Consider the following 12,184-nt stretch of genomic DNA (forward strand, 5'->3'; position numbering starts at 1 on the left):
GCCTGTGCAGAGCCCAGAGGGTTGGCACCAGAGTGGCTATGATGCACATACCCCAAGGCTTGCTATCCTCTTTTATGGGGCTTTGGCCTTGGTTGGCTGTTGGACCTGGACAGAGCAGAACAATCTTGCCCATGGGACAGGGCCAGTCTGATCTGAGTGTCCCCCATCTGCCAGTCTCTCCCAGTGTCCCTGCATGGCTGTGTCCCCTTGGAGCACAGCCTTAGATGCCCATCTGGGGCTCTTCCCAGGGGTCACCACCATAGCTCCTTTGCCAGCAAACCCTGCCTAACCATTGGAGAACTTCAGCAGATGGGCGTCTGCCAGCATTCTTCCACCTACAGCCTCTCCCCACAACTTTGCTGGCATGCACTTGCCCACAGCCTTCCCCCATTGCTTTGCTGGCACACGTGCACATAGTCCTCATCACCCCATCTCCACTGGCATGTTCTTAAGAAGGAAGCAAACTCATCTGATAGAGCTGAAAAACTCACTACAAGAATTTCATAATACAATCAGAAGTATTAACAGCAAAACAGACCAAGCTGAGGAAAGAATCTCAGAGCTCAAAGACTGTTCTTTAATCAACTCAGTCAGATGAAAATAAAGAAAAAATAATTAGAAAGATTAAACAAAACCCCTGAGAAATATGAGATTATGTAAAGAAACCAAACTTACAACTCATTGGCATCCCTGAAACAGAGGAGAAAGAGCAAGCAACTTGGAAAACGTATTTGAAGATACTGCCCACAAAAAATTCTCCAACCTTGCTAGAGAAGTCAACATTCAAATTCAGGAAGTCTGGAGTACCCCTGTGAAATACTATACAAGATGACAAACCTTAAGACATACAATCATCAGATTCTCCAAGGTCAACAAGAAATAAAAAATTTTTAAAGGCAACTAAAGAGAAGAAGCAGGTCACCTACAAAGGGAACCCCATCAGAATAACAGGAACCCTACAAGCCAGAAGTGTTTGGTGCCTATATTCAGCATTCTTAAAGAAAAAAAAAATCCCAACCAAGAATTTTATGTTCAGCCAAACAAGCTTCATACGTGAAGGGAAAATAAAATATTTTTCAGACAAGCAAATGCTGAAGGAATTTGCCACCAGACCTGCCTTACCAAGAGGTCCTTGAGGGAGTGTTAAACATAGAAATGAAAGACTGTTATCAGCCACCAGAAGAACAGACTTAAGTACATAGACCATTGACACTGTAAAGCAACTACACAATCAAATCTGCATAACAACCTGCTAAACGCAATGGCAGGATCAAATCAGCATATACCAATATTATCATTGAAAATGAGCAGGCTAAATGCCCCACTGAAAAGGCACAGAGTGGCAAGATAGATAAAGAAACAAGATTCAACTATATGCTGTCTTCAAGAGACCCATCTCACATGCAGTGACATCCATAGACTCAAAGTGAATGGATGGAGAAAAAGCTACCAAGCAAATGGAAAACAAAAACAGTGGGAGTTTTGCTGTTGTAATTTAAGACAAAACAGACTTTAAACCAACAATGATCAAAAAAAGACAAAGAGGGCCATTACATAATAATAAAGTTTCAGTGCAGCGAAAGATTTCCCTATCCTAAGCATACATGCAGCCAACACTGGAGCATCCAGATTCATAAAACAAGTTTTTAGAGACCTACAAAGAGATGTAGATAACAACACAATGATAGCGGGAGGCTTTAACACCCCACTGACACTATTAGACAGATCATTAAGGCAGGAAACTAACAAAGATATTCGAGACTTAAACTCAACACTTGGCCAGATGGACTTAACAGATATCTACAGAACAGTCCACCCAACAACAACAAAATATACATTCTTCTCATCTGTAATACAGCATATACTCTAGATTAACCACACACTTGGCCATAAACAATTCTCAATACATTAAAGTGAAATTATACCAACCAAACTCTCAAACATCTCAGCATAATAGGATATTTAATAACTAATAAAAGCAAAGATACAACATAACAGACTCTCTAGGACACAGCTAAAGCGGTGTTAAGAGTGAAGTTTATAGCACTAAAATCCCACATCCAAAAATTAGAAAGATCTTAAATTAACAACTTAACCTCACACCTCGAGGAACTAGAAAAATTAGAGCAAACCAACCCCAAAGCTAACAAAGAAAAGAAATAAACAAATTCAGAGCTGAACCAAATGAAGTTGAGATGTGAAAAAACATTCAAAGCATCAACAAAACCTAAAGTTGGGTCTTTGAGAGAATAAATAAGATTGATAGACTGCTATCTAGACTAATAAAGAATAAAGGAGAAAAGATGGAAATAAACACAATCTGAAATGACAAAGGGGACATTACCAACAACCCCAAAGAAATACCAAAATCCTCAGAGACACCTCTATGCACACAAACTAGAAAATCTTAAAAATACCTCTGTGCACACAAACTAGAAAACTTAGAAGAAATTATAAATTCCTGGAAGCACAACATCTCCCAAGATTGAGCCAGGAAGAAACTGAATCCCTGAACAGACCAATAATGAGTTTTGAAATTGAATCTGTAATAAAAAGCCTACCAACCAGAAAAAGCACAGGACTAGAAGGATTCATAGACAAATTCCACCAGATGTATAAAGAAGAGCTGGTATCATTCCTATTGAAACAATTCCAAAAGCTTGAAGAGGAGGGACTCTTTCCTAACTCATTCCATGAAGGCTGAATTATTCTTATACCAAAACCTGGCAGACATACAACAAAAAAGGAGAAAACTTTAGGCCAATATCCTTGATGAACATAGATGCAAAAGTCCTCAACAAAATACTAGAAAACAGAATCCAGCAGCACATCCAAAAACTAATTCATCACAATCAAGTAAGCTTTATCCCTAGGATGCAAGGTGAGTTCAGCATATGCAAATCAATAAGTGTATTTTATTAGAGATTTTATCTCTGATTTGTTTCGGAGACAAAGAAATCAGAGACAATGCAAACAAATGGAAAAACATTCCATGCTCATGGATAGGAAGAATCAATATTGTTAAAATGACCATAGTGCTCAAAGCAATTTACAGATTCTAGCTATTCCTATCAAACTATCAACATTTTTCACAGAATTAGAAAAAACCTATTTTAAAATTCATATGGAACCAAAAAAAAAAAAAAAAAAAAAAAAAACCAGCCTGAATAGCCAAATCAATCCTAAGCAAAAAGAACAAAGCTATAGGCATCACACTACCTGACTTTAAACTATACTACAAGGCAACAGCTACCAAAACAGTATGCTACTGGTACAAAAACAGACATATAGATCAATAGAACAGGTTAGAGAACCTAGAAATAAAGCCACATACCTACAACCAACCATTTGATATTTGACAAAGTCAACAAAAGCAACCAAGAAAGGACTCCCTATTCAATAAATGGTGCTGCAATAGCTGGCTAGGCATATGCAGAAGATTCAAACTGAATCCCTTCTTTTCATCATATACAAAAATTAACTCAAGATCAATTAAAGACTTAAATGTAAAACCTAAAACTATTAAAATTCTAGATGAAAACCTAGGAAATGCCATTTTGGACATAGGCTCTGGCAAAGATTTTATGACAATGACTCCAAAAGCAATTGCAGCAAAAACAAAAATTGACAAATGAGACCCAATTAAAGTAAAGAGCTTCTGCACATCAAAAGAAACTATCAGAGTAAACAAACTACACAGTAGGAGAAAATATTTGCAAACTACACCTCTGACAGTGTTCTAATATCCAGAATCTATAAGTAACTTAAATTAACAAGCAAAAAAAAAACTTCATTAAATAATGGGTAAAGGACATGAGCAGACACTTGTCAAAAGAAGACATATGTGCAGACAAAAAGCATATGAAATGCTCAGCACCACCTCTCATTAGAGAAATATAAATGAAAACCGCAATGAGATACCATATTATACCAGTCAAAATGACTGTTATTAAAAAGTAGATGCTGATAAGGTTGTGAAGAAAGGAATGCTCATCTACTGCTGGTGGGAATGTAAATTAGCTCAGCCACTATGGAAAGCAGTTTGGAGATTTCTCAAAGAATTTAAAACAGAGCTACCATTCAACCCAGCAATACTGGGTATATACCCAAGGAATATAAAATGTTCTACCATAAAGACACATGCACACATATGTTCATCACAACACTATTCACGATATAAAGACATGGAAGCAGCCTAAATGTCCGTCAATGGTGGACTGAATAAAGAAAATGTGGTACATAGACACCATGGAATACTATGTAGCCATAAAAAAAGAATGAGACCATGTGCTTTGCAGCAACATGGATGGAGTTGGAGGCCATTGTTCTAAATGAATTAACACAGAAACAGAAAACCAAATACCATATGTTCTCATTTGTAAGTGGGAGCTAAACATTCAGTACATGTGAACACAAGGGAACAAGAGACACTGGGGCCTACTTGAGAGTGGAAAGTGGGAGGAGGGTGAGGATCAAAAAACTTATCAGGCACTAGGCTTATTATATGAGTGATGAAATAATCTTTACAACAAACCCGTATGACATGCAATTTTCCCATGTAATAAACCTGCACTTGTACTCCCTGAATGTAAAATAAAAGTTGGAAAGAAAAATATATATATATATATATATATATATATATATATGTGTGTGTATATATAGAACATATCTTTCTCTCTGGCTGAGTTCTGAGACAATTGAGGGATAGCCAAAGAACCCATATCATATGGAGTTCTAAAAATTTTGAAAATTAAAGCTGTGTGTACTGGCTAGGCTTGCTTAGTTTGAAGTCTTAAAGAAGCTGGTCTTGATCCTAAGATGTACTCCATGTTTGCACACACTAGTCAAAGCTGGGATTAATACTCCCAGCTTTGGATCCATGTCAAAAAATCCAACTATAATTTCATCTAGAGCCTTGGTTTTTCCAAGTAGATTTTTGGTCCCCAGGTGCCACTTGAATGTTTTCTCAAGTTTTCCCAGCCCATGCACCCTGTGTTGAAGAAGAGAGGGATTCTAAGCACTTATTTCTAAAAGACAAGGAAGAAAATGAAGCTGTTAGAGGTATGTCGTAAAATGGCCACAGAGTTCCTCAAACAATACAAAGCCATATCTTTTTCTTGGTTAATCATGATGGATGTGTTGTGCAGATTTTTAAACTAGCTTTATTGTGGTTTAATTGACATATATACATATGTAAAGATTTTTCATGTAAAGATTATTTCCTCACCCATGTAATAATACATGCTCCATATGTATATATTTGAAGCATATAACTTGGTAAGTTTTGATGTGTGTATACCAATAAAATCATGACCACAATCAGATAATGAACATATCCATCAGCCTCATAAGGCTTACTTTTGCCCATTATAATCTCTCCATCTTGCTCCTCCTTTCCTCCATCCCCAGCCCCCATCCTGTCCCCAGGCAATCTCTGATCAGTCACTGTACATTAGTTTGCATTGTGTAGAATTTTATATAAATGAAATCATACTGTTACATATATGCCTTTTGTCTGGTTTCTTTTACTCAGCATAATTATTCTGTGATTCATCTGTCTTATCATGGGAATAAATCATTCATTTCTGTTTTTTTGTGGAATAATATTTTGTTGTATGGATATAGCACAGTTTATTTATATATTCCCATGTTGATGGGCACTTACTTTGTTTCCAGTTTCTAGCTATTACAAATAAAGCTCTTATGAACATTCATGTAGAATTGTTTGTATAAGCATTTTAGTTTTGGTATAAACCTAGGCGTGGAGTGGCTGGATTATGTGAGAGGAATATATTTAATTACTTACAAAACTGCCAAAATATACTATTTTACATTTCTAGCAGCAGTGTATGAGAGTATCAGTTACTCCATAACCAAGCCAGCTCTTCGTATAGTCAGGTTTTTCCGTTTTAGCCCTTGTAATAGGTATGCAGGGGTTTCTCATTGTGGTTTTAATTTACATTCTCTAATGAGTCACATAAAAAGATGTTGACCATCTTTTCATGTGTTTATTTGATCTGACACTTCTTTGGTAAAGGGTCACTTCAAATCTTGGTCCATTTTAAAATTATTTTCTTACTGAGTTTGGAGGGTTCTTTGTTTATTCTGGATATAAGTCTTCATCAAATATATGATTTACACATGTTTTCTCCTAGCCTGTGGCTTGCCTTTTCTTCTTGTAACATACCTTTTGAAGTGCTGAAATTTGTAACTCTGACAAAGCTTTATTTATTAAATTTGTTGTTTTATGGATCATGCTTTTGATGTTGTGTCTAGGAAATCTTTGCCAAATCTGAGGTCACAAGGGTTTTCTTCAGTGTTTGCTTCTAGAAGTTATCTAGCTTTAGGCCTATGATCCATTTTGAATTAGTTTTTTAATATTGTATGAACCTTGTTTTGTGTAGTATATTAATAACCATCACCCTTTGTTGAAAAGACTGTATTCTCTCTATTGAATTGCCTTTGCACCTTGTTGAAAATCAGTTGCTCCTATATATCGGGTCTGTTTCTGGACTCTCAGCTCTGACTCACCCACTTAGGGACGTGCTGCATCCTGCCCGGGTTCTCCCTGTCTGCACCATGATCTGAAAACCCTCCTAAAAGCCATAAGCTGAAATAGTCATGATATTCACTGTATTTGTTTTCCATCTCTTAGGAATCTATATTCTTTGTTGACTGATGACAAGTTTCTTGAAAATCATGATTTCTTATACTTTGTCCATTTGTTTGTGTATTTGAGGAAGGAGGACAAATCTGTCTTGGCTGGGAACAGAAGTGTCCCCTGTTTTCTTAGTGCAAAGATTGTGGAATGAAAAAAATGGGAACAAAAACGCCAGCTGGTAAATTTTTATATAAGTCTAGGCAAGAAATTATGACAATAATGATGTAGGACTACAGAAGAAAGGATTCAACAAGTGCTTGGGAGGTTAATCAGTGGAATCTGATGACAGATTAGTTGTGGGGAGTCAAAGAGTAGAAAACTACAGTGATACACAAGTTTCTGGCTGAGCAAAACTGGACATAGAGTGGTGGTGTTAACATGTATAGGAAGGTGCAGATTGGGAGAAAATAGTTGTTGAGTCTTTCTTGGACATGCTGAGTTTTAGGTGTCTTGGGTATTTAATTATAGAGCTCTAATGCTAAGAGGAATGTCTGGGGTAGAGTTACAGATTTAGGAGTCAACAACACACAGGTGGCCCTTAGAGCCATGAGGATGAATACTGTGTCCCAGGCTGAACAGGACGAGTGAAAAGATAACAGGAATACTACAGCTGGAATCCTATGAAACAGCCACATTGAAGGCCCTTAGTCTAGCTCAGCTCAGATGCACCTTGTTCTAGCTCACAGTGTTAGAGAGACAGCAAAAGAGAGAATTATATTCCTGAAGTTAAGGAAGGGCACACTTTCAAGAGAAAAGTAGTGTCAGGTGTTAAATGCAGTAGAAAAATCAGAGGCAGTGAGGAAAAAAAATCTGTTTGATTTGGTAATTAAGGGGGTTTTATTAACTTTGAAGAGTGGTTTTAGGATGATAATTGAGTCATTTTGAGGTTATTTTATTTATTCATAATATTAACATACATATGTTTCATTAACTAGCTTAACCCTATATAACAGATTTGAGTTCAGGTCTTCCATTAAACAATATAGATGAGAGGCAGGTATAGAGAGAGTTAGTATCATTATTTTGCTAAAAATGTCTAAGTACACTATGATTATAAAAGAAAATGTGGGCCAAATACGATGTTTTGGAAAAAACAATCATTTTCAACTAGGTACAGGGCTACAAGGTCAGAGTTATTAAATTAGGCTTAGCTCAAATTTTGACTGCACAAACCTAGAGGGTATCATTCAAAGAATCTATATGAATGGTATGCCCTATGGTTGTACACTATATAACCATATGCAGCCTACCTAGCTTAGCTGATACCACCGGAGGTTTCTTTAAGTGATAGATATAGCTCATCATTTAGCCCTGCAAAGTTAAAGCCCCAGCAGCAGGCTTGTCTTTCTGACTACTGTAAGTCATAGAAACATAACTTAGTAATGGAGCACATTTTCAGAAAATGAGTTTTAATATTTTTAATCCTATACTCTAATGTCAATTTTTGATCACTTTGAATTTATAAACAACAAATTCAATTTGTAAACAACACATCAGAAAAAGTGAAGAGGATATTAATTAACTAACGCTTTAAATTATAAGAGCCCAAGATAACACTAGTAGCTATGTCAACTGCGCTAATGTTTTGAGGAATAACAAACTGCCATTGCTATTTGGGAACTTTTATGAGATACCTAATGAAGCAGTATAACTTGAAAGGCAGTAGATTTATTAAGGGATCAATGACAAAGAAAATAGAATTGGGTCTATTTTGCTGTTATGAGAATTGCTCCTGCTGCCTGAAAACAGTTGTATTTCCCCATTATGTTTTTCTCTCTTTTTCTTGAGAATTCTACTTTAAAATTAAAATTTGTAACTCTCCTAGTATCTCTATAAGTCAAACTGCTATTAGCAATGGTTTTAATTCAGGTCACTCTATTTTGTAATAGTAAAAAATAATTTAAATTTCTATTGGACTACAGGTAATCCTCGAGCCCTTGCAAATATATATATATTTTTATATAAGTCTAGGCAAGAAATTATGACAATAATGATGTAGGACTACAGAAGAAAGGATTCAACAAGTGCTTGGGAGGTTTTATATATATATAGAGAGAGAGAGAGAGAGGAGGTTTTATATATATATATATATATAAGCCTTTTCTAAGTTGGCGTATAAAGTATTTTTCAGGGGAAAATATTTCTTAACCATATAGTAGTATTTGAGAAATTAACAATTTTGATAATCAATATTCTCCATAATTTAAAAATTTATTTTAGGAGGTTAAATCCCATGAATTTTGTTTAAAAATACACATCCCCCCAGTGAAAACATAGTAAGAAGTCAAAATGTACAGACCGTAGTATTCAAGTACTTTCTGTTCCTGTAAACAAGACAAAACGAACATGATCAGTTGGAGGTCCAGGACTGTGAGACTCAGAATAAAGAGGAGACATGAAATGTTCATTTCAGAAGTTGGCAGTGGTCATTTGTGATTAGTCTAAAACTGAAAATCCCAGAAAACAAACAAAAAACAACAAATGGGTTTTAAAGTCATATGGAATTGTAAAGTCACTAATTGTTTTTTTGGTGATTGTTTTCACCAAAATTAAGTGAATGATTACATCTTCTCTGTGCACTAGACTCTTGATGAGTCCCTAAGGGGCTTAGGAGACAGAAGTGAATTATGGCTGTAATGGCAAAATAGCTGGCAGAGCTGCCATAGTAACAAGGAGCCTTAGGAGCAGACTCTCCAGGGGAGAAAACAGTCCTGCAAAGTGACGTGACTTTCCTGAAACTACCTAAAGAGAGGGGAGTGGATGCGTGGTTTCTCATGTTCTTCAAACAGAGCTTTATGTTGAGGCTTCTGTAAAGATAACAACTACAACACATTTTTAATTGTTGCGTTTCAATTGTGTAACACAAAATTGAAGTGATCTTCAACACTGCTAACTGAAGGTGGTATTTCGTATTGGAAAGTCTATTTATTATACTTGATATGCTTGCTAATGCTCTCTCTCTTTTCTCATTTTGCTTCGTTCCTTTGGCTCAGTAGAATTGATGGTATCAACCAAAACTTTCAATGTAAGTGAGTCTTTTTGGACTGAAGGGGTCCTTGGATGGATGGAAAAGGATTTAGTCTTGTTATTCTTTGTTGTTTTTATTTTATTTGCTATGAAGTTTATTTCCTTTACCAGAAAGGGCTTAATTGCGTTCAGTCTGAGTGTTTACATAAATGAAATTGGTGGGTTTGATGAAGTACAGTTCCTCTTTTAAGAACATCTGTGAAAGTAGGAATCTAAAATGGTAAACCTGTGAACTGATTTTATTGTTATGTTCTCCAATTTAGCTGAAATTGTATATGTTAATGGCTTCTACACCTATATGAAATGACAAATCATTATGCCCTCACCAACTAGCCAGGCTTTTAATTTGCAAGGATTGAAAATAATATTAAGTGGGCATTGCTGATGAATTAAACTTCTTATACTGGCACACGTGATTTCTCTGGGATTTAACTAGTCCAGACTGTTAGTCTGTCATTTGGTTTTTCAGCCCCTGAATTCTGCAATGGGTTTGCATTTAATTAGGCTTTAGGAGACCTTAAATGGAAAGCATGACTTTCTCACTTTTTAGTCACGACTAGTAGTTGCATAAAACTTCATTTTATGCAACAAATCACTGTGCCAATTTTAGAATCCTGAAGAAAACTGAAACTGCTAAAAAAAAAAATAGGCTTTGTTTTAATGTTTTCATTTTCTACTCCCTCATGTTTTTTTACTTCAAAATATTATCCAAGCTTTCGTGTATATCTAGTTTTATACATAGATGAGTTCACCAAAAAAAAGTTATACCAAAGACATTCCATAATCCATCAATCTCTTTCTTTAAAACGAATAGCAGTGACAACGTATAACATAAATATGTATCTTCAGAATCCTTTCATTGTTCTTCTGACACTTTACTAAGGCTTAGAGAGGTTATTAACTTGCCCACATTGGTGTAAGCAATAAGCATTATAGCCTGTTTCTCTTTTCAGGGCCCATCCTTTTAATCATTGGCCATTATTCCAACTGAAAAATCTTTAATTCTTGATTAAAGCAAATTCCCATGGTACTCTCTAAAAGGTGATATTTTTGTAAATCTTCAGACTGGCCTCTGAGTGTATTTGAAGAAAGGAATTTTCATTCATTTATAAATACTTTGCTATTTAGACTATTACCACTGACTGGCCTTCTCTCAAATTTTAGAGGGCTAAATGTACTTTAAACAAACCTTTCTACAAATGGAGTGAAGTCTATAATGGTTTCTTTTGCTGCTCACAGATGTTGATGAATGCACATCAAATCCCTGCACTAATGGAGATTGTGTTAACACACCTGGTTCCTATTATTGTAAATGTCATGCTGGATTCCAGAGGACTCCTACCAAGCAAGCATGCATTGGTAAGGCAGTTTGCTTTCACATATGAAAATGTTCCATGAAATATAGTGACCAAGGCTGTTGAGGTTAAAAGCAAATTTATTAAAACATGGAATAAAATAAATGTTGTTACATTATTACAGATTTATTTATAGTACCCTCAGAGATTCTCCTTTTAAACATAAACACTGTTTGCATATGTAACCCAGGCAACATGGTATCTGGCTTCACAAAAATTCAGTTTATCTTCCTTCCTTAGATCAGAGCTTCCTTTCTCCAAGTAACATCAGTAACCTTCTCTGATTAACTGAGTTTAAGATTTATAGTCATTTTCAACTACTGTTTTCTTTGAATCCCACACATAGTCCAACACCAAGTCATGCCTGGTCTTTATTCATAGCTTCAGTGCTACACCCACCACCCTGGTCCAAACGCGCTACCTCATTGCTGATTCATCTCAGAATTCTTTTACCAGATGACTGCATGTCTTCTTTTTCATTTCCTATTCATCCACAGGTAGTTGCTTGAATCAACTTTCCAGCAGTTTTCATTGTATTACTCTTAATCTAGAAATTCTGTAGTTACTTTACACTTATCCAACATCTTGTTCTGACTTTTAAGGCCTTCATCCACTATGTCAAAAACAGCCGCAACCAGTAATTCCAGCTGTCTTGCCCACCCTTTCTTAGGCTTACTGGAGACCCTCTTTTTTTTTTCCCCCTTTCTCTCTTCAGCTACTGTAAGAGCTGTAAAATCACTTGCACCTACCTATCCTAAAAAATTAAAAAAAAAAAAAAAAACTGCTGAGAGAAATTTTGCTAAAGAAGCAACATGATTTTGAATATTTAAAATTCCATTTCTTATCTTACTGTGTTTATCTATAAGTATTGTAAAAGAATAATGTTTGGCCATTCTCAATCTTCCTAGATATTGATGAGTGCATCCAGAATGGGGTTCTTTGTAAAAACGGTCGATGCGTGAACACAGATGGAAGTTTCCAGTGCATTTGCAATGCCGGCTTTGAATTAACTACAGATGGAAAAAACTGTGTTGGTATGGAAATTGCCTGCTCCCTTGCAAAAGATTTTAAAAGGATACACATTTTTATTTAGAACAATATACTATTTCCATGAAAGCTCACACACCACGTATGTGAGATC

General features: G+C 35.8%; 1 protein-coding gene across 1 annotated transcript in view; it reads left to right on the plus strand.

Annotated features, from left to right (window-relative positions):
* Positions 1-12,184, plus strand: part of FBN2 (fibrillin 2) — a 270,107-nt gene that overhangs the window by 144,645 nt on the left and 113,278 nt on the right. Inside the window, exons 12-13 of the mRNA XM_023196889.3 lie at positions 10,928-11,047; positions 11,952-12,077. Of these exons, the coding sequence (XP_023052657.2) occupies positions 10,928-11,047; positions 11,952-12,077 (246 nt within the window). The remainder of the gene's footprint in view (positions 1-10,927; positions 11,048-11,951; positions 12,078-12,184) is intronic.

The sequence above is a fragment of the Piliocolobus tephrosceles genome, chromosome 4 (assembly GCF_002776525.5).
Source record: "Piliocolobus tephrosceles isolate RC106 chromosome 4, ASM277652v3, whole genome shotgun sequence".
In the NCBI taxonomy this organism is placed as follows: domain Eukaryota; kingdom Metazoa; phylum Chordata; class Mammalia; order Primates; family Cercopithecidae; genus Piliocolobus; species Piliocolobus tephrosceles.